Source organism: Mytilus galloprovincialis, chromosome 1 (assembly GCF_965363235.1).
Source record: "Mytilus galloprovincialis chromosome 1, xbMytGall1.hap1.1, whole genome shotgun sequence".
Classification (NCBI taxonomy): domain Eukaryota; kingdom Metazoa; phylum Mollusca; class Bivalvia; order Mytilida; family Mytilidae; genus Mytilus; species Mytilus galloprovincialis.
The window spans coordinates 108,215,663-108,243,175 of record NC_134838.1 but is presented as its reverse complement, the minus strand read 5'-3'; the positions used below and the strand labels follow the sequence as shown (position 1 = coordinate 108,243,175).

Sequence of the window (27,513 nt, the reverse complement as noted above, 5' to 3'; positions counted from 1 at the left end):
CTTAGACATCTTTTGGCATATCAGAGCGCACAAGAGGCTGAAGCAGATCATTATCTGATTGTAGATACCACAATCTCCGGAGACAATGCAGATGAATATAATCTTATCTTTTCACTGCAACAAAACAGGTCCTTGAACGACGATTCCTTAATATCTGTGAGATATGATCAAAACGTTTTCTGTCCCGAGGTCTGACCGGGGTATAACTATTGACCCCGCCTATACAATCTGTTGTGGGATGTATAAATAATTTGCAACCTTTTTGATTTGGAAATTTAATCTTACACTTCCATAAGGAGAGTCCAAAAGCCTTTCGCACACTGAGAACAATTAAACGGGTTCTTAGGTTTAATGGCATAAATTCTAACTTTTCTAAATACCCTCATTTTTAGCTTAATAGCGGCGGTCGAAATTCCGGGCCTTCATCCTGGTCAATATATTGTAAAACTGACTTATTGTATATCTAACGTCAATATATATGTTCCTGGTTGGTTTTAATATTTATTTGTGGTAGTCCTGATACATAAATTTCAGAACGTTAACAAACAACAACAATCAATCACTGAAAATAATTATATTTTTTTCTCAGCTGAATATATCACACTTCTGTTATGAAACTCTATTTTCTATGAGTTTGTTCGTATTTTTTTGTTCTTATGAAAGAACAATTTGCCAATCTGCCATCATGAGAAGATCATAAAAATTACCCTCTGAAATACTGTAAGACAAATAATCTTCCCTGCTGGCATTAGAAGAATAAATCCAATTTTACTGAAATAATTTTTTCCTTTTAAAATATTGTGGGGTTTTAGGTCATGTATTTCACAGTTAACTGAAAAAATAACCAGGCAATTTGTCGGATTTGGTTTTGAAGTTTAAATCACAAAAAAAATACCTCTCACAGTTTACTGAAAAAATAACCAGGCAATTGGTCGGATTTGGTTTTGAAGTTTAAATCCCCAAAACATACCTCTCACAGTTTACTGAAAAAATAACCAGGCAATTGGTCGGATTTGGTTTTAAAGTTACAACCATAAAAAATCACAAGCAAGATAATAATTTTGTGACTTACTGTTAGGTCGTCGTCTGAAATGTCGAGATTAAAGGTAATATTATTGTAAAGCGATTTCAATAATTTTCGACTGATTATCTCCCTTAATTTTTGTATACGGATATTGTGGGAAACAAGTGAAGCGTAAGCTAACAATGAATTGACATCAAACAACTGCGAGGGGGAAGTAAAACAAATACAATAAAATGTTTATTTCAGAAACCATTTATTTACAAGCTTCTCGGGTGTTTTCCTTCTGCCCCTGTTAGAAATGTACAAGGAAGAGGGAAGAAATCAACATCTTAGTGTTTTGACAGTCAAATAGTTGAAAGATCTTTCATTATGTCAGAATTTCACGAATCTATTAAGTCTCTTATATCAGGTAAAATACACAAACACTTGTTTCTGCTTAAAAAAGAAAATCCCTTCAATTTTAATATTTGTTGTAATTTCGCCTCTCTTGTAATTTATTGCTCTCATATGTATTTTCCGTCAAGTGTAATGTTCAATTGCAGATTGTGCCTTGAAAAACGATGATACAACTAACAGCAATCTTTTTTAAATAGCAGAATTAACACAAAAATGAAAGTTAGTTTTGCTGTCACCGTAATACTGGTTGTTTTCCTGCCCCTTAATAATACTGGTTGTTTTCCTGTCCCTTATTAATACTACCTATTTCCTGTCATCTTGATACTAGTAGTTTTCTGTCCAATCAATACAATAAATTTTGCAGTTCCTTAAATACTAGTTGTTTCTAATGTAATATAAGTTGTTTTGCTGTTCAATACATTCCAGTTATTTCCCTGTCCATCAACCGGTTTCCTTAATTAATACTTGATATAAAGAGTCGGTTTCTTGTCCTCTTAATACATTTTGTTTTCTGTCCTCCTAATACTATTCGTTTGGCAGTTCATTAAATACAAGTTGCTTTCTGTCCTCTAAATGCTAGTTGTTTTCTGTCCTCTTAATACTATTTGTTTTCTGTCCTTCTATGTTATATTAGTTGTTTTGCTGTTCCATAAATGCTAGCTGTTTTCTTGTCTCATTTATAAGGACTGTTTCCCGGTTTCCTTAATTAATATTAGATGTAGAGCTGTTTTCTTGTCCTCTTAACACTAGTTGTTTCCGGTCCTCTTCATATTAGTTGTTTTCTGTCCTCTTAATACTAGCTACTGTAAACCAACTTATTTTCGCGGATACTTTATTTCGCGTTTAGTCGTTTCTTTTCGACTACGCGGCTACTTGTATTGGCGATGTTATTTTTTTATTGATGTACTTATATGGGAGAAGATCGAAGTTTAACATATTCGCGACGATTTATATTAGCGTTTTATATCAATCGCGAAAGTCGCGAAAATAAATCGCTCGCAAAAATTAGTTGGTTTACAGTATTTCCTGTCTTCTTTATACTTATTGTTTTCTGTCATCTTTATACTAGTTGCCTTTTTATGTCTTCTATATACAAAGAGTTTTCTGTCCTTTTAATACTAGTTATTTTCTTTCGTCTTGATATTAGTTGTTTCCTGTCTTCTAAATAACTGTTACTATACGGTCCTCCTAAAACTAGTTGTTTTCTGTCCTCTTGATACTAGTTTTTTTTCTGTTTTCTGATTACTAGTTGTTTTCCTGCCCTCTTAATACTGGTTGCTTTATGTCCTCCTTGTATTAGTTGATTTACGTCCTCCAATTATTATCTATTTTCCTTATCTTTTTATACTAGTTGTTTTCTGTCCTTATAATACCAGCGATATCATTTTTTTTTGCACGCTACAGCATTGGAATTTTGGGTACTCAATGGTCTTCAACATCGTACCAGATTTGTCCTTTTTGACGCTCATCTTTTTTAACGCGCGTCTGACGTACTAAATGTACAGCGTGGTATATTTGATAAGCTTATTTGGTAGGCAAACAATGAATAAAGATGATAAGGTAATAATTGCCAGTTCATTTTGTATTCATTTTGCATAATGTAAAGAATTATAGTTTTAAATTATAAAAGAAATTCAAAACGTTGTGTAATTTACTGTTAGTTAACAATTTCATCGCATACAGAATTTCGTATTATCCAGTATAATATATTTTTTGCTGGTTACCAACATATTTTACCAGATGCCACGTTTATTCTTTTCTAACAAAGTTTTTTTTTCTATTATACCCTGTTGTTTCCATTATATTATAAATTCATGCATTTCAGATGTTGAAAAGTTTCTGATAGAGGAATTGAAACATGATAAATTAGGAAAAACTGCAAAAAACCGTAAACAAGAAATAATAGACAAAATATGCAAACTGAAGGAAAAGTGGCCACAATTAGGAACAACGCCCACAACAGAACAAGTCAAACACGCGAAAGGTTTGATTACTGTTTTCAGTAATTGAGTTGTTAAAAAACTGCACAATGAACGATGTTTGTTCTAAAAAATAATTTTAATTATGACTTTTTGCAGTATAGTTGGACACTTCTACAAGTTTTAGAGTGTATTCTTATTTAGTAAAATTGAGGATGGAAATGGGTAATGTGTCAAAGAGACAACAACCCGACCATAGAACAGACAACAGACAACAGCAGAAGGTCACCAACAGGTCTTCAATGCAGTTAGAAATTCCCGCACCCGGAGGCGTCCTTCAGCTGGCCCTTAAACAAATATATATACTAGTTCAGTGATAATGAACGCCATACTAAACTCCAAATTGTACACAAGACACTAAAATTAAAAATAATAAACGGATTGATGCATTGGAATACCATATACACATGATGCCTGTTCTGTGTTAATAGATTGAGAGAAAAAAAAAGTAAAATAAAAAAGGAAGAAATAATAGAAAGAAATAGAATAACAAACAAAAGACGAACTCCAAGGAAAATGCAATATGGAAAGTCCCTTAACAAATGGCAAACTCAAGTTCTCAAAGACACAAAACGAATGGAAAACAGCTATCATATTCCTAACTTGGAGTTTCTGAAGATGTCATATATTTTAGTTATAGCTATTTTTCTAATGGGATAAAAAGTGACGGGAGGAGCATTTAATATGTGTCGTATATAATATAATAGAACATACTTAAATGAAAAAAGCATATTTATTACAGTTACTTCCAAAGTTTTCCTAGCAGGTACAAAAAAAATGAATTTATTCAAATGTTAATAGAGTCACTTAAATCAAACTTATGCAGAAAGTTTAAATTCAGTGTAATTCATAAATAATTTGCCCACATGCAGTCATTATCAGGCATGAATACTGGTAAGACCAGATATTGTCACAAGGGAGATATAAGCGTTGCACATTTTGAAATTTGTACATTTTCTTCTCTTTCAAAGAGTAAAATCTATGTTTTCAATATATGATTATTCAGCCTTATTGCTATATGATTATTAATTACAGATCTTTCAAAAGATGACGAATCAACAAGAACTGGTGGTAGTTCTAACACCGATGAAACAGAAGATGCTTATTCTGATTGTGAGTAGAGTATATTGCCAAGTATTTTTTTTTCTTTTTACTTTTATTTAAATTACTCATAAATCTGTAATTTCAATCTTATTTTCAAATTATATTATGTATAAAATGTTGTAATTAAAGTTTGTGATGCCAAAATAATAAGTATATATATGCACTGGGGTAAAGCTGATGACCGTAACTGCATTCACGGTCATCCCAAGATGTCGGATGAAAAATTAGGTCAGTTTCTGTATTGTCTGTTAAAGTGTTTCTATATCATTTCCTTTACAAATCATACATTGAAACGATGTAAATTTATAAAAGAATCACTCGAAAATCACTAATTACTTCTGAGAAATGTGCATGAAACGGGAAATTCGATTTGAAAAAATCGCCAAGATGACCGTAAATCATAATCAAAATATTTTCAAGATGACCGTAACATAAAACAAGGATGACCGTAACTTGTAAAGGACGACCGTAATTTGTAAATACTGACTGTAATTTATATAGGACGACCGTAACTTTTATAGGATGACCATCAATTCTAAGAAATATCCGTTTTGTATTCAAAGCTTTTTTGTTGAGTTTGTCTATCTCAATAGGGGCTCGGTTAGCGGATATAAATATGTTTCATAAATTTCTTTTTTAAAACTATAATATAATTGGCCATAAATTTAGGATTTATAACAATGATAGTAAATTGCATATTTCTCGGAAACAATGAAATATTTATTGATATCGACGTTAAAATTTTAACACAAAATGACAGCGATAAGACGAAAATTTGAAGAAGCATGAATGTGTCCCTAGTACACGGATGTCTCATCTACACTATCATTTTCTATGTTTAGTGGACTATGAAAATGGGATAAAACTGTAATTTGGCATTAGAATTAAAAAGATCATACCATAGGAAAATGTGTACTAAGTTTCAATTTTATTTAACTTGAAGCTGGACAAACGGACAAACAAACAGACGAACGAACGAACGTACGCACAGACCAGAAAAACATAATGCCAATAAATGGAGCATTAAAAACATTAATAATTATACATACGAATATTTGGTTATCGAGCCCATGTTTATGGTTCCAGAGGAAGCAGATTGAAATCTTAATTCGTCTTGATATATGCAGGCGGAAACACTTTTGAAATAGAACAAAAGAATCAAAGCTCTGTGTTTATCGAGAAAGCGATAAATGTTAACTGTAATGTTTGATATAGTAACAAAATTTTAAAAAGTTAATAGAAACAAATAAAACGACAATTTTCTTATTTTAAAAACACCATTTGCATAAGTTTTCAATGTATCTATTACAAAGTAATGCAAAACAATAAGATATCAAGTCGACGACATGGTTCTTATCGGGGCCTTTTATACACAGGCACTTGTCTCAGAAAAAAAAATATTAAGGTATATAGGTAATTTTTTTTTTCTGAGACAAGTGCATATTAAGGTATATAGGTAATTTTTTTTTCTGAGACAAGTGCCTGTGCTTTTATAGCGGACTATGCGGTATGGGCTTTGCTCATTGTTGAAGGCCTTACGGTTACCTATAGTTGTTAATGTTTCTGTCATTTTGGTCTTTTCTGGATAGTTGTCTCATTGGCAATAATACCACATCTTCTTTTTTATATATAGTATCTAGAAGTTGGATGTAGAAAATGCATAACTTCCGATTTTTTTTATCACGGACGGAGAACAAATTATCAATCTTTTAGTTCAGAAATTTTCGTGTCTGCCCTTCCATAATGTGAATCAAGAAAAAATTCCCCAAAACGGGTAACGATTGCCACGGTATCGAAAAGAGAAAAATCGAGTGCACCTTTTTATGTTAGGGCATGTTTGGGGTGTATATTTTGTCTTTAAAACGTACAAAGCAAGAGTATTTTATATAGCATCTCGCTTCAGTTTCTATCATCATTATATATCAAAGCTACAGGTTGACTTTATAACGCAAAAAATGACAGTACGAAAAGATGAAATATATGGGTCAAGTGAGATACCTATCTAATGAATCACAAAAACAGAGTAGGTGTGTTCGAATAGCTATTTTTTTCTAAAAGTACTTGACGACAGTCTTTTAATTTGGATGATGAAAATGGATATCTTCGAAAAAATATGATTTTCTTGTGTGTGATAACTAGGGTTTATAATCTTCAACCACTGAAAATGTTAAGTCTGCCCTTCCACTAAATATTTAATTAGAATTTTTTTAAATGCTTAAGAATTTTCAAAAATTCCATCTGACATCCGAACAGACAATATTTTTAAGTTGAATCAATGCAGACGAGATCATGAACTAATGCTCATTAGCTAGTAGATACATTTGTCTTTTAAAATACAACTGACATATAACGATCGATCGTAATGGTGCTATGTGGATAAATTTATCAGTTTTCAAGAGCAAAATTGGCAGAGCGTCATCCCTACAATGGCTTCCATTTCTACGATTGTGAGCATGAACTGGCTTAATGGGGAGATAATTTTGAAGAAATAGAATCCTGACTATGAATAACATTTCTGGATATATACAAATTGACAACGTTCCGCCTTGTGATACGCTTTTCGTACAATACTATTTTAAGGATCTATTTTGCTGGAGCTCACCTTCACTAGTTTATTCAAATGATATTTTCAAAATATTTCTGTTATTTTATTTGCACGACAAAATGAAAGACGATATAATATCAATGGGTGTACATGCATTTTTTTGGCATTTTTAAAAATGTGTATTTATTATATGTCATTGAAAGGAATCCCAGAAACAATACAAAAAATCTTTTGTCGAGCAGTTGAAGGCTGTGCACCGCATTTTTTCATTATGCTTGTAAGGTGTAATTTTATCGCGCTTTTGTAGCATGTTTTCCCTTCCTGTTCATTTGCATGTCTTTTGGCAAATTCATTTTAAAAATTAAACCCTCTACTGTAAAAAAGATACATATGGTAATCTTTGCATTTGAAGCACGTCTTATTTTCTTCTACCTATAGGATAAAACTCTCATATTAATATGTGTATACCAACACGATTAATCATTTGATACAAAAAGACAGTTATATAAATACGGATATTTCTTAGAATTGAGGGTCATCCTTTAAAAGTTACGGTCATCATTTATAAATTACGGTCATCTTAAAAGCAGTTACGGTCAGCCTTGTTATGAATCGCTGATTCTGTTACGGTCATCTCGATTGTGATTTACGGTCATCTTGGCGATTTTTTCAAATCGAATTTCCCGTTTCATGCACATTTCTCAGAAGTAATTAGTGATTTTCGAGTGATTCTTTTATAAATTTACATCGTTTCAATGTATTATTTGTAAAGAAAATGATATAGAAACACTTTAACACGCAATACAGAAACTGACCTAATTTTTCATCCGACATCTTGGGATGACCGTGAATGCAGTTACGGTCATCAGCTTTACCCCAGTGTATATGTGTCTAATTAGAATGAATTTGAATCACTTATCAAAGTACGCGTGTTTCTGGTTAGGAAAAAGGTTGGGTGTTATATATAGTATCGTTCAAACTTTTGATCAATTATTATCTCAACTCAAATACTGGTACAAATAAAAGTTAGGTACAAGATATCAAAAGTCATCAAATGACATAAGTCGAAAACAAACAGTACACAAAGTACATCACAAAACTCTGAGCGCCATGAGTCCCACCAGAAACATGGGGTGATCGCAGGTGCACCTGAATGGTAGTCAGATAGCATAGTAATTTTAGTATCTTGCTCAAGATTATCATTTCATATTTTTCATTTGTATATATAAGGGATCAATTAAATTATGGTTATTTGAAAAGCAATTTCCTTCATACATGAAGCGTTTACATAAAATAATAAAGGCATTGGTAAATTCTTATATCGAATCGGATATTTTACTGTTGGATAACAGATTGCAATAATAAAAAATGTAAATAGTTTCAACTTACATTTTGCAAATGTTATCCTCGATTTGAAATACAAGACACTAATAAGTATATGTTAGCTAACTATTATATGTGAGTTTAGAATTAACTAGTATATGTTAGTTTAAAATTAAATTTGATTATCTTATTCTACAGGTAATGCAGATATTCCAAATGTACCAGTCGCGGAGCTTACAAATTTCACGAAGGCTGGAATTTTGGAAAAGAAGAAACCAACAGGTATCCATATATGGTTAAGGAAAAAGTAAAATTATAAACGGAAAGTTTAAAGAAAATAGCAAATTCAAAAGCTCAAACACATCAAACGAATGGATTACAACTGTCATTTTCCTGACTTGGTACAGGCAATGTCTTATGTAGAAAATAGTGGAACAAACATTGTTTGATAGCTAGCTTAACCTCTCACTCTTATGACAGTCGAATAAAATTCCATTATATAGTGTGAACAAAACAATCAAAACTTTTATAGGTAAGCATGCTAGTACTCACCAAAATTGGGAAAGTATCTTTATTGTTTGCTGATCAGAATAGTTATAGAAACATCTTTTGTTTTCTTTTTGCATTAGGATAAAACTTTAGTGTCTGTTTACTGATTATAGATGTATAGTTTGCACTTTAGTTATACAGTCAATTTTGTATCAAGCATTTGTTACTGAGGTATTTTTGAATCAATGAGCAAAAACAATACCACATAGTTAATTGTATAAGCTCTTGACATAACAAAATGTACACCAATTCAAACGAGAACACCAACGGTCTAATAAATGACAAAATAACAAAAAATAAAAGAAAAAAAATACAGAAATCCAAAAATCCAAAAATTCAAAACGGGAAATCCGTAATGAAATGGCAAAATTAAAGGCTTAAACACATCAAACGAATGGATAACAACTGTCATATTCATGAAGTGGTACAGAAAAATAAGAAAAAAGCAGGGTCGATACAGTATTTCGAACAATTCAAACTCAGTATTGAATTAATAAATATGACAATATCAATGATGATTTATGTCAACACAGATTGGTGACTGCTGAACTGGTGAACTGATTCCAAAAAGATGTAGAGCCTTTAAATCATAAGGTTTAACCCAGTAGGGCAAGACACCAAAGCCTTGCATGATGGAGATATATTTCTTGATTTAAGATCATTTCCAAGGTTTTGAAAAAGCCAGTTTTAATCCACATTGGCATGCCAGTGGCGAAATACTGACTACTACTGGTGCCCTAATATTATTCAATAATAAGAGAATGAATGACTAGAATTGCTTTGTGCTGTGCTTTGAACAGCAGAATACTGTTGTCTTTATTCATTTTTCTTCATCTTAATTACATGAATTCCCTTAAATTCATAATACGTTGTTTATTTGTTTTGTTATGATTTTATTGTGTTTAAATTCATGATTTATTTTATTAAGGTCTTAGGACTATGCAAAAGAGATGGTGTGTCGTTAAAGGCAATATATTTTACTACTTTGATGGTAAGACATCAAAGAAAATGAATGGAGCTTTCAGATTAACAGATTGTAGTTTTGAAGAAGCACCAGAAATGACGAAAGATGACAAGAAGAAGGAACTTTGCTTTAAACTTGTTAATCCTACCTCAACCAGAACCTATGAAGTTAGTATATTTTAGGTGAAGTACAGTATTTTAAAAGAAATACTAATAGGTGAAACATTTATATTCATTTAAAAAATGTTAAGCTTCATCTGAATATCGAAAATGAAAATATAATACAAATAGAATGGACTAAAAATTATGAACCTATTATGGTTTACTTTTTTAAATTGTTATTTGGATGGAGAGTTGTCTCATTGGCACTCACACCACATCTGCCTTTATCTATAGACCTATAAATGTATGATATGCTCGTAAAACGAGAGAAAATAATCATTTCCTGAGATTTCTAGTTTACAAAGAACTTTAATAAAATATATAAAAATGTCCACGAATTAATTTTGCTTTTCCTGCCTGAATCATTTAAGATTGAGTGATATATTAACTAAAAACGATACTATGATGTTGCATCTATTGACTGACAAAAATCTAGTGACAACATATAAACTGTAATCAAAATGGAAATGTTCAAAGCAATAGCATATAATTAGTAAACAACTTTCTGTTGAGAGGTAACACAATCTCATGGAGAATGGTTTTACATGTGAAAGCTATTTGTCAATCCTATCTTAACCACACATCTGTAGTGCTCTTATACAGTCTAACTAATTGTCATATCCTGCCTGCATAAAACACAATACTGGTTACACTTGATTTGTTAAAAAAAACCCAACACCAATGGATATTGTATGTCTTACATAAGAAATGTTTCCCTGTGCAAAAATCTAAAACAAGAAACAAAGTTAGTAATTGGAAATTCTTAATAGGGGATTTATAGAAAAAACAGTGAGCTATTATTGATGCCTTTTTGAAAATGCATCATTCGCAAGTCTTTAAGGTAAAGTTAACTTTTAGAACATACTGTTATTATCAAATTTGATAAAGGAACAAGGTTTTTTTTACATTTTATCTTAATAACTATATTAGTCTAGGAGAAATGCAAGCTTGAAAGAAAATGCAATGTAATATAAGACATAACTTATATGTCGAAGGGACATAGCTTTTTTAAAAGTATTTCATTAGCACATATTTCATTAGCACTTATTTTATGAAATGTCTAAACATGGCTGATATAGATTTGATAAATATCTGGCATAAATTGAACATGTGAGAGGGCTAACTATGTTATTGTCAATAAAATTAATTTTCGAACTTGTCCGAGACAATGCTGATATATATTTATGATATATATTTTATAAAAAAAATCTGACAACTATTGTTCTGGAGAGCGCGAACAAGATCGGACGGATGATAACGGGTATTTCTAGTCCCTTGCAACGCGTCGCGCGGGATTAAAAAAACTACACAAAACTGCAAAATTTGTATCATGGTTTTTGGTTTGATTCTATGTCTGTGGTTACATTTTTTCGATTAAAAACACAAAATTTATGTATGAGGTGTGGAATTTCTGATATTTTATTATTTCCAGTTTATGACCACAACTAAAAGTGATGTTGAAGAATGGAAAACTGCAGTTCAACAAGCAAGAGCTGTTGTTGCTACAAAAATGAAAGATTTTGATAATGAAGATGATGGTAAAGGATTGTACCGCTAGCTTGACTTCATGTTAACATACCATTTTACCCCACCCCTCGCTTTATATAGTACTACTGTAGTATATAGTCATTGTAAAACCATCTGTCTTTATCTTCGTTCGTTTTTTTGTTCCATGTTTGCACTGCACCTTATTCTAATGCATGCATTTTGTTAACATTTCACATAATCATAGTCAAATGAAGTGCTGTTGCACATTTGATTGAAGTTCTACTTTTAAATAATTGATTGCAAAAGCTTTAGGAGGACACAGCACTATCAAAATTAATAAAAAGAAATTGTAGAATGAAAATGACATGTGTTACTGTTGTTTGTTCAATGTTTTGTAAACATTTTCATTTCTGTGATGCAATACTGAAATCAAAATAATACCACTGGTCAGATACCTCAACAATGCCCTGAGAATATTTAAAAACATTCTATTCTAATATTTTTACCATTATGTTTTTAATTAGTTTTCCGTTTAAAAGGCTGTAATCTAAGCATTATTTCCAAAATACTTGAATATATAAATCAAATATATAGTTTCATAACGGTAGTAAGACTGATTTATAGATTACACATTTAAAGTTTTACGAAAGAAGGAAAAAATGTACGAACGAACTGTGATTTATATATGTGCACATTCTGAGTATTTCAACCAGAAACTAAACCGATGTTCTAGTTTTGTTTTCTTGAAAGTTATCCCCGTTTTAGGTAATCTCTATTGGTAGTATTTCTGTTAATTCCGCTGTTTAAATGTTTAAATTTCAGTATGACTTACGGTACAAGATATAATTGTCAACAAATATGTGACATGACTAGTAAATGCACAATTTACGTCTAATTTTGTTTTTATAATAGTCTATAAACGGACAATTCTAGATATCTATTTTATTCAAAAATTGTCATTTATTGTTCTTTGTATATTTAAACTTTTGTTTCAAACAGACAAATAAGTTTTAAACCATTAGCCTACAACATTTCCTAATATGTGAAAACACTTTGTGAAAAAATATTCATCGTAATCATTACAATATGTTAATGATGTCTGCTAGATTTTGATCTGATGTTGTACTGTTACACCACTGTCCCAGCTTAGGGAAGGGCCTTCGTCTTCAAACTAATTTAAACCCGCCACATTCTACGTTTGCCGGTCTCAAGTCAGGATTCTGAGCGATAGTTGTTGTTTTTTGCTGTGTATTTTATTTTGCTGTTGGACCAATGTCCTAGGTTAGGGGAAGGGTTTGGTGCTATCTAGTTCAACCCTGCCATATTAAAGAACCTATAACTCAGTAGTTGTCTTTTGTTGCTGTGTAACATATTTGTTTTTATGCCCCACCTTCGATAGTAGAGGGGAATTATATTTTCTGGTCTGTGCTTCCGTTCGTGCGTTCGTTCGTCCGTCCGTTCGTTCGTCTGTTCGTCCGTTCAGGTTAAAGTTTTTGGTCAAGGTAGTTTTTGATGAAGCTGAAGTCCAATCAACTTGAAACTTAGTACACTTGTTGCTTATGATATGATCTTTCTAATTTTAAAGCCAAATTAGACTTTTGACCCCAATTTCACGGTACACTGAACATAGAAATTGAAAGGGGGAGTTTCAGTTTAAAGTTTTTGATCAAGGTAGTTATTGATGAAATTGAAGTCCAATTAACTTGAAACTTAGTACACTTGTTGCTTATGATATGATATTTTTAATTTTAAAGCCAAATTATACTCTTGACCCCAATTTCACGGTCCACTTAACATAAAAAATGAAAGGGGGAGTTTCAGGTTAAAGTTTTTGATCATGGTGGTTTTTGATGAAGCTGAAGTCCAATCAACTTGAAACTTAGTATACTTGTTGCTTATGATATGATCTGTCTAATTTTAAAGCCAAATTAGACTTTTGACCCCGATTTTACGGTGCACTAAACATAGAAAATGAAAGTGGGAGTTTCAGGTTAAAGTTTTTGGTCAAGGTAGTTATTGATGAAATTGAAGTCCAATCAATTTGAAACTTAGTACATATGTTCCCTATAGTATAATCTTTCTAATTTTAATGCCAAATTAGATTATTACCCAATTTTTACACTCCATGGAACATGGAAAAGGATAGTGCGAGTTGGGCATCCGTGTACTTTAGACACATTCTTGTTCGTTCATTATTTTGTTCATAAATTAGGCCGTTAATCATGTCGGTGTCTTTAATATATGACTGTGGGGTATGAGATTTGCTCATTGTTGAAGGCCGCACACGGTGACCTATATTTGTTAATTGCTGTGTCATTTTGTTTCTTGTGGATAGTTGTCTCATAGACATATATGTTATTTTTATTATTTATATATAATTATCATTATAAATAATTCGATGTTTAATTCATTTTAGGTGATATATATGAGCCTGTAGGAGACGATGCACATGAGTCACAAGAATTGTATGATGATGGAACAGAAGGAGATATTTATGAAGCAGAACCAGTTGCTTTCCAACCTGAACCTATACAAGAAGATATTTATGATGAGGGATTATCTGCTCCTGTACAAGATGAGTTGTATGAAGATGCATCAACTCCTTCTGTGCCATCTGTACCTCCACCACGAATTGCACGTCCTCCACCGCCACCCGTTCCGGATGAGGATCCTTACCAATCCAGACCACTTCCGCCGATTAGGGAACCAATGAAAATGTCCGACGAACTTCCCCCACCTCCACCACCAGTTGAGGTTGAGGAACCAAAGTCATATAGAAAGGAGGATGACTTTGAAAATATGTATATTGGAAAATGGGATTGCACGGGGGATAATGATAAAGAGTTGTCTTTTAAAAAGGGTGATATTATTTACATTATAAATAGAGATTTTGATGACCGCTCATGGTGGATAGGTGAACTAAATGGTAAATTTGGATTGGTACCAAAAAATTATCTCACAGAGGCTTATACAGCGACACTAACATTCTGAAAATTTTACAATTTGATAGAAAAATATTATCAAAATTATTTCCTCTTTCCTCCTACTTTTATTGTTAGTTGAACCTAATGATATTTTTATGCTGTTTTGTATAAGGTAAGATATTCAAGTTGACATCGTTCATGGAATCTTTTGTGATTTCTATTTTTGTTTTCTTGTTTTTGAGTAAGTAAAGAGTTTAGACGGAACACACATTTGTTAAGAACTGATTTAGAATAAAATTTTGATAATTTGAAACTATGTGTTGACATTTAAAAAAAATGAAAAGTATGTTTTCACACCTGTTTTTTTTTCTCTATTTTTTTTTTTTAGATTAAAAGAGTATTCGACAGAAATTGTACTAAATTAATAGAATGCTTTCTTTTAAACATTTTATTTCCTCAAAAAATCTTTTAATCTCATCCAATCTTGGGCCTAGTTTTGTCAACCGCCTCCTTCATACATTTTTCCCTAAATATGATATTAGTAATTAAAAGCAGCTTTTCCGATTGAATCATATATAGAATTATAGCACAAGGAAACCAAATTTTGCATACATTTACATCATAATACAATTCAAAAATGCTTATGCTGTATTTATGTAACAATATTTGATTTTTTTAACATATTCAGATAGTTCAAATATTAAATTTTGTAGAAATATTTTCGTTGTTCAGAAGAACATCAATTTTTGTTAACTTGAATCATTTTGGTTTCATTACTAATCGAGGGATAGCTATTTTTGTTGATTTCGTGAGCAGGGAGTAATCGTGAATTTAAATACTCACCAAAATGCATAGTTTAAGAAACTATGATAGGGGTTCATAAGTCTTTAAATTTCATAAATTTTTTATAGATTGATATAAGTAAATTTTCAAAATTTATGTTGAATACTAAAATGAATTTGTCCGAAGTACTTTCTTTATTTTCCTTCATCAGGAACGTTCAGAACCAAAATTACAAGTAATTTTTACTGTGTCTGTGATTTTTTACACCACTGGGTCGATGCCACTGCTGGTGGACGTTTCGGTGTGGACATGAATATTAATAATGTGGTTATTTTTATAAATTTCCTGCTCACAAAACTTTGAATTTTTCGAAAAACTAAGGATTTTCTTTTCCCAGGCATAGATTACCTTAGCCGTATTTGGCACAAATTTTTGGAATTTTGGGTCCTAAATGCTCTTCAACTATGTACTTGTTTGGCTTTATAAATATATTAATATGAGCGTCACTGATGTAGACGAAACGCGTGTCTGGCTTACTAAATTATAATCCTGGTACCTTTGATACTAGTTGAAAATGTTGTTGGTTTAATATTATAAAGTTACTTCTGTCTAGAATCCTTGATTCTGTCTTGCATTTTCTACATTCGAAAATGCCTGTACCAAGTCAGGAATATGACAGTTCTTGTCCGTTCGTTTTTTATGTGTTTTGTCACTTGATTTTGCCATGTGATTATGGACTTTCCGATTAGGTTTTCCTCTGAGTTCAGTATTTTTGTGATTTTACTCTTTGGTTATGTACTGTAAATATGTTTATATTAAATATAGTTAGTAGACATAACTGATAAATTACGCAAAATCAAATCACATATGTACAAATATAAAGGTGAAGTACCAATAACAATATACAATGCACAGTACTGTCGTTAAATTGTCAAAAATATTTTTCTGTACATTTTCATATTTGTATACTAGTACTTACTTTTTATCATGACTACCATAAATATAAATATAATTTTTTAATGTATTTGGGTTATCTGTGAAAATTATAAAAAAAAATTGAAACAAGTTGCTTATATAAATATACATAAATGGATTGACCCGAGGGTATCACAAGCCCAGTAGTCAGCACTTTTTGTGCTGACATGAATTGTCATTGATATGGTTATATTTATAAATTTACTGTTTACAAATTTTTTAATTTTTTGAAATACTAAGTCTTTTCTACCTCATGCATATATCACCTTAGCTGTATTTGGCAAAATTTTAGGAATTTTGGTTCTCAATGCTCTTCAACTTCGTACTTTATTTGGCCTTTTTAACTTTTTTGGATTCGAGCGTCACTGATGAGTTTTTTGTAGACGAAACGCGCGTCTGGCGTATATACTAAATTTAGTCCTGGTATCTATGATGAATTTATTGACTTACCTCTGCTAGATGATAATGAATAACTACATTTTCATAAAATATTTATTGACAGTTCATGGAAAAAGATCAATATTACCGAATGATATATTCATGAGTCCTTTTTTGAAGTGCAAAACATTATGCGTATATTTTAAATCTTGTACCAAATTGCCATACAAATACTTAACATTTTATTCAATGCTTTCAAATAAATAGTTTAAAATTATTTACTTAGAGTAATGTAAAATTTTATAGACAAATATATATATATATATATTGACCATCACATCAAACACACACATTTAATAATGCACATTCAACCTACACTGTGACACCGTTTTTATTACGAAATATTGTCAATCGTTCAACGCATATTCGAAATAGAGAAAAAAACTGACAATTCATGCGAAAAAACCAAGATGTGTTCTTATCTCATCGTTTTTCTACACGTACTTACATCTAAACATTTTGTTTTCTATTTTCAAGTATTTATCATAAATCAACATCCAAACATACCTTTAATAAAAGTTATACAAATAGCAGTAACAAAATAAAATAAAATAAAAAGGTATTTTATCCGGTCAAATTAAATAAATAATTAAGAAAATCTAGCCAAAAACATTTGAGATTTCTTTTAATTGTTCAAGTAAAATACTGGTGCTTTTCAACCACAAATCACGTTTAACCGTGTAATACTCAAATCAAATGTTAAATCAAAATGGTTTCCATAATGAATTTTCCATAATGAATTTATATCGTTACTTGCATAGGTTAATTTCTTTTTGCTTATAGCCATAAATATGTATTTGCTATTTATTGACATTGTTGAAATAATAATAGTATGTTTATAATTTTGTTTATAATTGGTGGAAATAGATTTTTATTTATTCAGAGTAAATGATTTTATTGAACATAGTTTTCACAGAAAAATAAACCTAACTAAATGAACTCTTTTATGGAAGAATTATCTTCAAAGTCTGCAATTCTTTATCGTCATCTCATAACACTGAATTTGTTGAAAGTATTAATTTTCAACTGTTCATCAGTCCATTTGTAATCTTTTTGTTATTTAGTTTCTTTGTATAAGAAACTATATATTTGGTGAAGGTTGTCTTTGTTGTCTAAAGTTATACTATTATCAAAACCTGCTTGTTTTTCAAGTATCAAAATAAAATCCGGAATTGTAGAGACTTGTGCAAATATCAAAGAATTATATGTGCTTTTTGCATGTCAAACTCCCATTCACATGTGAAAGAGGATTTCCTTGTTATGAAAACATGTTTTGAAAATATTTGTTTAGGATTTTTTTGGTCATCAATGCTCTTCAACTTCGTACTTAATTTGGCCTTTTTCATAATTGTTTTATTCGAGCTTCACTGATGAGTCTTTTGTAGACGAAACGCGCATCTGGCGCAACAATATAATTTCGATCCTGATATCCATGATGAGTTTATTTACCTAACTACGTTAAAATGAAAGCAATTTTTATGGTGAGGAGGTATCATAGATAAAAGGCAACAGTAGTATACACCCTTTCACTATGAGAGGAAAACAACGGAACAGCAGCCACACTGCACTGCACTCCACTGCACTGCTACAAGAATAAACGCCAACATACATAGAATCGTAATCAGTCCAACATGTAATATTTTGAGAGAGATTTCTGAAATAAAGCTCTTCTTTGTTAATAAGAAGGCTCTTATTGGATTAGTCCCTTAATTTTCTCCTTGTAATATCTGAAAAGTACTAATTATCTTCCTGAATATTGATCTCACAAAACACAGTCGCAGTGAGAGATTAGTCCACCATTTTCTACATAAGGAAATGCCTGTACCAAGTCTGGAATTTGATCGATGTTTTCCGTTCGTTTGGTGTGTGTGAGTTTTTAATTTAGCCAATTCATAGGGATCTTTTCGTTTGAAATTGTCCTTGGAGTTCGGTATTTTGGTTATTTTACTTGTTGCTGTTATTAGAACATAAAGTTGTGATGGTGGTGTAAGAGTGAAATAAGAATACAAATGACACGAAATTTCTATACAAAAAAAAGCTAAGGAACTCCACTTCTTTTACTGGAAAAAAAAGTTCTCAAGATCCTAGTTTGTCGAGTACAATGCATGAGCGTCATATAGTGTGACAAGTATCAGATTTTGATATTAACAATAAGAAATTGATTTAAAAAATGAAAACAACACAATAACATAATAATTATAATTTTCCCCTTCTTCAGTACCACCACTGGTTTATTATCAACCATTAAGGGTAACAGCCTTCAAGTAGCAAGATATTCGATATTGTCATCATTTAATGAATATATTTTGCAAGTTGATTTTAGTTAAATAAGTTGTGTGAATGCGATAAAAATAAGGCAGTCTCACTCTTTGGCTGTTCTGTTTAGACCAATTAGGTTTTAAGGACTGGTGTAATGTGCAGTTATATTATATTCAGAGTTTTGTCTTTTTATTTGGTAAATATCTTTTAACAGCATCGTAGCTTTCTGTTTTTGCAACGATCTCCCAACTTGGAACATTTATTTTATTTCTTTCTTTGATCTCTTGTTGTACTTGAACAATTTGATTCACATTAACTATATATAAATTACAACCCTATTGCTGGTACCTAATTGCTTGGAAATTTGTCATTTGATGCATGCGGTACCATAAACTATAAGTCAATCTTTTCACAAAAATCTAAAAGGAATAAATATTTAACGTGTTAATGAGTTTGTTTACCTTTTGCAAATGATAATGACTTGAAAGGAGTGTGAATGAATTAGTTTTCGGGAGGAGTTTACCTTCATTTATTGGTTTGTTGAAATTATTTTCTAATTAGAAACATGTGTTATAATGATTTTGCGTTACAAATATTCCACACGTTTAAGAAGACATCCTTATAAATATGAAAAAATAATTCATAGATTACTATATTCAGACCAAGAGCAACTACAATGAGGTAAGACCATAAACACTCAACTATCATTCGATAAACTTTAAACTTGTAGAGAAAGAAAGAAAAGGAACCACTGAGCTTTTTATGAAAACTGCTATTTACGGTGGAACACTCACCAGCTAATAATTGTGTGTAATGAAAAACAGTAGAATATTTTCATATTCATTTGATTTAAATTCAAAGGTCTTTAAAAAAAATGTCAAGACTGACGTCAATATCTAAGATTTGTTTTTTGTACACAGAGTCATGTTGCAGCTTTTGACACTAATGGTTGTTGGACTAACGACTGTATCAGCTAGGAAAACCAAGTGTGTATGTCCAGGCCCATACCATCCAATGACGTTATTTGACTTTTCAGACTTTTGTAAGTAGTAAATGTATTGCAAAAACTAACTTGGTACGCTTTAACCCAAATTCAACAGGAATCAATATTCGAAACAAGGTTTAGCAGACTAACTCATTATGCTGTGGAGTCATTAATATTCGTTGGCACCAATTTTCGTGGTTTTTCGTGGGTACAGGATAACAAATTTTCTATAGGAATGAATGCAGAATTTGCCAAAACCACGAAATTAAATATCCACGAATTTGCAGGTTTTTCTCAAACTTGGTATCCACGAAGATAAATGAATCCTCAGTAAACAATTGATGAAACGGAGCAAAAAACGAGGGAAAAATGATAAAGAAGGTAGACTGTAATAGGACTGAACATACTTTCGAACCAGTCTGGGATCTTCATCGCCCATTAGATGTAAAAAAAAAGTTTCGTGAATGATCTTGAGAATATATGTTTGACAATATTTTTTACTTTTCTATTTTTAAAGGCATCAAAGGAACTGTAAAAGTAAAGAAACAGGTGTGGGTAGAGGATGCACCCCATGGTAAAGACCCGGAAAATAAAAGGCATGACAACAAATACAGTGTGTATGTCAAAAAGGTACTGAAGGTAAGAACTGTTAACTTTACGCTTGGTTGACAACTTTTTTTCTCATGGTCTGTAATTTCGAAATTTGAATATATTTAATATTCCTCCTTTACTATTTAGAGTTCGAAACCGAAACATAACTTTTGCCTTTTAAAGGGACACTAGCTACGAGATATAAAAAAAAATCAAATATATTATTTGTTTTGCTCCATCATTAGTGAAATCCAAATAGTGAAATAATAATTCGCTTTTAGCAGCCAGTATGGTTCAATTTTGACAAAATATGCTAAAATACAATAAGTGAATAATTGGACCTCATGAAATTTGTATTCATGTGAACTTCAATTTAACCCCTTACCTTGAGATAAATAACACGTGAATTGTATGTGTAAACTTATTTAACTATCTAAAAGATCAGAATGTCAACATTAAAAGTGAAACAAAGGTAAATCATTTGATTGACTGATTCGATCCACAAAATATCTTTCTAATACAGGTAAAAATGATGATAAACATTTATTTCTCATCTATAATGTGAAATTAAATAGACCTAGAATAATCCAACAGCACGAGTTTGATTAATCTATTTATATCTTTATTTATGTTTACATCGCTTATATGGTCATCGGATTATTTCAGAGGTCAATTCGATAAATAATAAGATGGCGTCTTGACTAAATTACACACGAAACGAAGCTACGTCTTTTCATGCCCGTGCCCTGTTAGATGTTTATTTTAGACTTTTTAAGATAAATTTTTTACATTGTTGTAAATAAAATATGAGAATTTGATTAAAATCGGTTAACATGAATTTGACAAATTCTTGGTCACCGATTCGGCTCAAATTCTCATATTTGATTTATAATAATGTTAAACATTTATCCTAACTACCAAAAGTCTAAAATAAACAGTTTACAGATCATGGGGTAGACAATATGAAGGTTCGTTTCGTGTGTATTTTAGTCCAGACGCCATATAATTAACTATCGATTTGACCTCATATGACCATATAAGCGATGTAAACATAAATAAAGATATGAATAGATTAAACCAACACGTGCAATAGGATTTTTTTTAAGGTCTGTGAGTTTATTTTATAGATTAAAAATATATGTTTCTCATTGTTTTTAACCGTATAAGAGTGATTTTATATAGATCGAATCAATAATCAAATGATTTACCGTAGTTTCACTTTCATTGTTGACATTCTTTTTCTTTAAATAACCAGTACACGTACAATGCATGCGTTGTCAATCTCTAGCAAGGGGTTAAATTGAAGTTCACATGAATACGGATTTAATGAGGTCGACTTATTCACTTGCAAGTGAATGAGTAATTATCAATGTTTCTTCGCTTAATTTGACAAAATTGAACCATTTTGGATGCTAAAAGCGAATTATTATTTCACTATTTCACTTTCATTATTGATTGAACAACAAAAAATCTTACTTTAGTTTTTTATATATCTCGTAGCTAGTGCTCCTTTAAACACCGAGGTTGCATTTGTTTCAAAACGAGATTTAGTCGAAGTAACTTAACACATCAGAAGTAGGAATTTCTAAGATTTATAGATGATATTGAAATTGACGAAAAGATCATCAAAGAGAACTGTCAGGCCATTTTACAGGGTGTCAAAATACGATTTGAAACAGAAATGTTTGCATCAATCAGTTCATACTGATGCAAGATATTTGTTTTCCGAATATCTTTGGATTGTATTTATTTTCTAACATACATATTTTATTCTCTGTTGGTGTTGTTGAATGCTTTTTTTGATAGTACATCTTAAATTTAGCTCAACGAAGTTTAAAACAAATTCGCATCTTTTATTCAGATGCTTCAATTGTTGATAGTTAATGTCTAATAAGTTATTGTCATTCCTGTTAATGATCAATTTTATGAATTATCATTAAAAATAACAAAATAAAACAAACAGCTAATGCGCCTTAAAGGGGCACTAGCTACAAGATATATGAAAAACCTAATATACAATGTATATATATGTTTTGCTCAATCAGTAATGAAATACAAATAGTGAAATCGCTAAATTAACCACTATTTTCCTTGCATGCCTCTTTCTGAGATAATAATTATGATATATCAAGTAAATTACTTTTTCATTTTGAAATAGGGACCATGTGAAAAGAAAACAACAATGCAAATCTATTCAAAGGGGTGTACCAGTTATTGTGGAATGAATTTAAAAGTAGGACAAACATATCTTCTTTGTGGTTTGTATATTATTAACATCAACACTCCTATTATTAATCTTTAGGTTAAATATACTATTACAGAAAATATTCCTTACCAAATCAACCAAGTGTTGACTGCAATGGAAAAACAAGTTGCTTTCTTTAAAAAAAGAAATGCAATCGTAAACCCAAATGCTTGTTTGGCATTATATATTAGAAAATTGTTTAATAAAGACGTATTATTAGTTACATAGTGTGCTAGTGACCTAATACGGTATATATGGGGTCAGTAAATTCCATATGGGGTGAGAGCGAAGCTCGAATCCCCATATGGAATTTACTGACCCCATATATACCGTATTAAGTCACTAGCACACTATGTAACGAATTTATCTTACCGACTATCTTAACGTGATAAAATTTAGACTAGTGACCTATCAAAATGAGCAAGTCTTCATACAGTTAGCATGTAGTTAACATGATGCCAACAATGACAACTTGTTAGATTTAAATGTGTTTTGAATTTATTTCACTTTATCATCACTTTCGTCGTCTGTTGAAACCTTTATGATTTTTTCTCAGTACTGTTTTGTTTTTCTAAAGGGACGTAACACCACTACTAACCGTGTATGAAATAAGCCCCGCCTCCTTATTACCTTATATGGAAAATAAAGGGACGTAACTCCACTACTAACCGTGTATGGAATAAGCCCCGCCTCCCAACTAACCTAATATTGAATATACACGGTTTCCACGAGGGCGCTTTTAACCAATCATATTCCTAGAAATGTATAGGAGGTAAGATAATGTTTTATATTACTTTTGTTGTATAAGAATTAGAAACTGACATTGATTGTTTACTTATGTAATACCGGCGTCACACATCAACGTATAGCTCCGACGTACGTCGGCCGTGGTAAAAAAATCATGCACGCAGGTAATTTTGGATGCATTCAACCTGTCAATCATATCTGTATCGTGTGCACAACGAGCTTAAAGCGTGTATTGGTCGTGCGAGAATTGTACCTAAGCGTTTATCTGGCGTTCAGGTGACGAATGTTGGCGTATGTCTGGCGTATGTCTAACGTAGATTGAATGTACGCTACGAAGAAAAAAGGCTATTGAACGTATTTGAGACGTGTCCCGGTCGTATCTGGAACGAAAATCCGTGCTTTCGGAGTTTCTTGGACATGATGGGGTGTTTGTTTTAGTTAAAGGCTAACGATTTTGAAGCGTATTCAACGTGCCCTTAGCGTGTCACAAACTTATCTGTAGCGTTTTCAAAGCCCTTGTAGCGTGTATATTATGTGCGTGTAGCGTACAGGTGTACGCTTAACACACGCTTGAGCTGAATGAGTTTTTTTATGCTCAATAAAAATTTCCTGGAGTAAAAGCGTATACCTTTGCATTTCGACGTACTTCAAACGTATGCAACGCGCGTTTAACGCTTGCTTAACGTTCCTCTGGCCAGCAACTAAGTTACGTATACGGACTTTGTTAATTTTCTGTTTTGACTGATTGTTTTACATTGTAATTTCGGGGTCTTTTAAAGCCGACTATGCGGTATGTGCTTTTCTCATTGTTGAAGGCCGTACGGTAACCAATAGTTTGTTATTTCTGTGTTATTTTGTTTTCTTGTAGACAGTTGTCTCATTGACATCATACACATGACATCTTCTTTTTTTATATTTGATATCTTAATGCCGACAATGTTAAGTCTGCTAAAATTGCATGCATGATTAATTTTAAGGCTATCAGTCGTAATTAAAGTGGCACATTTCATTCGTTGATTAATTGCTTGAAGTATTATTTCTTACACTCTGCATGGTCAAATGTATTTTTTTAAATATATTTTAGATTTAGATTTCAGTTTTTTTTGTTTTTTTTTCATCTTGAATACCTTTTTATCAGTCACATTTTAATGACGAAAAGGATCCAGAGGTTATGTAACCTCATAGTTTTAATATAAAGTAAATAATGTTGCAATAATTAAACAAAGAAAATAATCTTAAATAATCTTAAATTTGCAATGTAAATAAAAATAAAAACGGAAATATACTTTCATAATTTTTAACGTTGTTTTCAATAAATGATATTTTATTTTGAAAAATCCTCGTTTTTTACACCTATTCGAGGCACGTATTTTAGATTATGTATACACGTCCTTGGTCTATCATAGACGTCAAATTTAAAGAAAGTGCAAGAAAGAATTCAGTATGAAAAAAATAGCCTGCTTTGTACATCATGTACATATTCCCTAGACCCGTAATCTTAAATGAAATGATAGTAATTATTAATACTTCTTTAATAGATTTTAGTTAATAAATCTCGTTTCGAATATAAATCGTATTGCTTACATGAAATCTTATCTCATATCTTAACACAGCTGGTTTCAACGTTTGACTCTAACTAAAATAACTACGCATATATTGAAAATAAATATTAGCAGCTTGTAATTGCGTGCAAGGAAGTATTCAAATGATAATTAAAGTAGCTTTCGTCATTATAAATTATGCATCATATGTAACATATCTCTAAAGCAACTTTAAGATGCTCTTGCTTATTCAACAGGTCAATAAATAAGCTATTGTGCATGTATATGCAAGGTGGCCATGGGAAAGAACAGATGTATTCCGAATAATATCCGGTGTTCCGAAAGACTACGGACATCGTCCAACATATACGGTTTACGCAACAAGTTCTATATCTTCACTTGTGCAAAAAAAAAAAACCATTATCAATTTCTTACAAGCTACAATCTATTTGCCGTTATGAAGAAAATACTCAAACTCAAACAAAGCACGTAAAACAGAGGGAAAACGATAATTCGTCTTAAAACAACCCAGTTCGCTAGATATAAAATAATTCTACAATAGTTTTCGTAGTGAAAATATGTTTTCTTTTACGGCTGCACAGCACTGCAACAACATATTCGTAACGCATAATTATGCATATAAAACCAAACTTTTACACACATAACCAGTGACTTCATGGTTATTTGACATCGATCAAATCATTTGTTTGCTTGATAAGCTTTAAAATAACAAAAACTTAAGAATTATTAATCGCATGTTTTTCGTCGATGGTAAGTGCATTCTATACAAATTTTATTTTCAACCACAACGAACTGCATACAAACATTTAAAGAATCTGTAACATCGTCCGTTTACTGTATTTTGGGCTTTAAGACATTCAGTAAAAAAAAATCCAGTGATGTTACCATACGATGTGTTGATGTAGTTAACCTTACATAGTTTCAAAGCGATAAATATTCAGTGGCGGTAAAAAAAGAACTATTTAGTTTTACATCAATTGGAATTAATAATGAACGATATGTCAAATTAACAGCCTGCTACATATTTTAACCTTAAAAAGTCTTTGTAAAATAAGTGGGAAAATTTAAGATAAAAAAAATATCGCCATTGCAAACTGACACATACTAATGTACGTGTTTAATATCAGACGCGTCTTCATGAAATGAGATTGGCTGGTAAGTTCATTTAATAATAGTAATTATTATCAATAGATTACCGTGTAATGATTTCAATGCTAATATGAATACAGCAAACAATAAAATCTGCAAGCTATATCCCGTCATTGTCTTATGGAAAAGCTTTGTATTTTTGTCTTTCATTTTTGTTAATGCGCTTTGCCTATATGCCGTTTTGTTTTCTATATAACGTTTTTCTTAGTTTTATAGTGATTCAGATTAAAACACAATGTTGACCGCTGTACTCCAATTTTTGATATTTTTACCTTTTGTGTATGTTCGTTTGTTCATTTTTGTTTGTTTATTTTGTATGGTAGAATCAGAATGACCTGTTTAAGTGTTTCTATTATTTCAATTAGGCACCATGATTGGTAATGAATACTGGATCAATAAATGTGGATTTAATAAGAAATGGACAAAAGTGACGCCACACCAACATAATGCCATTAAATACAGATATAGACAACAGTCTGGGTGTATGGTATGTTCATTTAAAATAAACTTTTCATGACAATACAATCAAGTATATACATGTTAATGACTTTTAGTAGATCTGTACTAAAATGAAACAAAAGTCATAACACTTCGGTGTTGACATGAATATCAATAATGTGGTCATTTTTACAAATTTCCTGTTAACAAAACTTTGAATTGTTCGAAAACTAAGGATTTTCTTATCCCAGGCATAGATTACCTTAGCCGTATTTGGCACAACTTTTTGGAATTTTGGATCCTCAATGCTCTTCAACTTTTTACTTGTTTGGCTTAATAAATATTTTGATATGAGCGTCACTGATGAGTCTTATGTAGACGAAACGCGCGTCTGGCGTACTAAATTATAATCCTGGTACCTTTGATAACTATAACACCTGTTTCAAATAACATGTTCTGAAATCAATTGGTATACTTTTTGTTTCAAAAGGTATCAGCTAGAAACATAAATATGCTGGCATAATTCATAGATACTTTAAAGTTTCTTTATAATTTCATATTTTCCAGGAAAAATGTCAGATGAATCCAAAAAAGCCAAAGCATTGTTATTTCAATTATGCAACATGCCAAAGAAAATATTATGGATATAAATACCACAAAGGTATAGGCTACGAGTGTGATTGGTATATCAGCAAAGGAGGTGGCTTTAAAAAGTGCTGTGATGGCAAGGATCCATACTATACAAAGGGATGACCAATTGATTATTTAAAAACGATTAAAATAAATTGATCACAAATCTACAATTATGTTATTCTTATGCAATGTCTTGTATTGCTCATTTCGTAAACAAAATATTAAAACATAATTTTATTTTTTTTTAATAT

General features: G+C 31.3%; 2 protein-coding genes across 2 annotated transcripts; both read left to right on the top strand.

The window, feature by feature from the left end:
- Positions 1 to 1,213: 1,213 nt before the first annotated feature.
- On the top strand, positions 1,214 to 14,770 carry LOC143049918 (src kinase-associated phosphoprotein 2-like). Its single transcript, XM_076223694.1, has 7 exons — positions 1,214 to 1,433; positions 3,246 to 3,404; positions 4,435 to 4,512; positions 8,570 to 8,653; positions 9,849 to 10,051; positions 11,478 to 11,583; positions 13,950 to 14,770. The coding sequence occupies exons 1-7, from the start codon at positions 1,394 to 1,396 to the stop codon at positions 14,522 to 14,524; spliced, it is 1,245 nt and encodes a 414-aa protein (XP_076079809.1). The 5' UTR covers positions 1,214 to 1,393; the 3' UTR covers positions 14,525 to 14,770.
- Positions 14,771 to 19,815: 5,045 nt separating this feature from the next.
- On the top strand, positions 19,816 to 27,423 carry LOC143049913 (uncharacterized). Its single transcript, XM_076223683.1, has 5 exons — positions 19,816 to 19,954; positions 20,415 to 20,536; positions 22,647 to 22,746; positions 26,557 to 26,678; positions 27,197 to 27,423. The coding sequence occupies exons 1-5, from the start codon at positions 19,837 to 19,839 to the stop codon at positions 27,380 to 27,382; spliced, it is 648 nt and encodes a 215-aa protein (XP_076079798.1). The 5' UTR covers positions 19,816 to 19,836; the 3' UTR covers positions 27,383 to 27,423.
- The last annotated feature ends 90 nt before the right edge of the window (positions 27,424 to 27,513 follow it).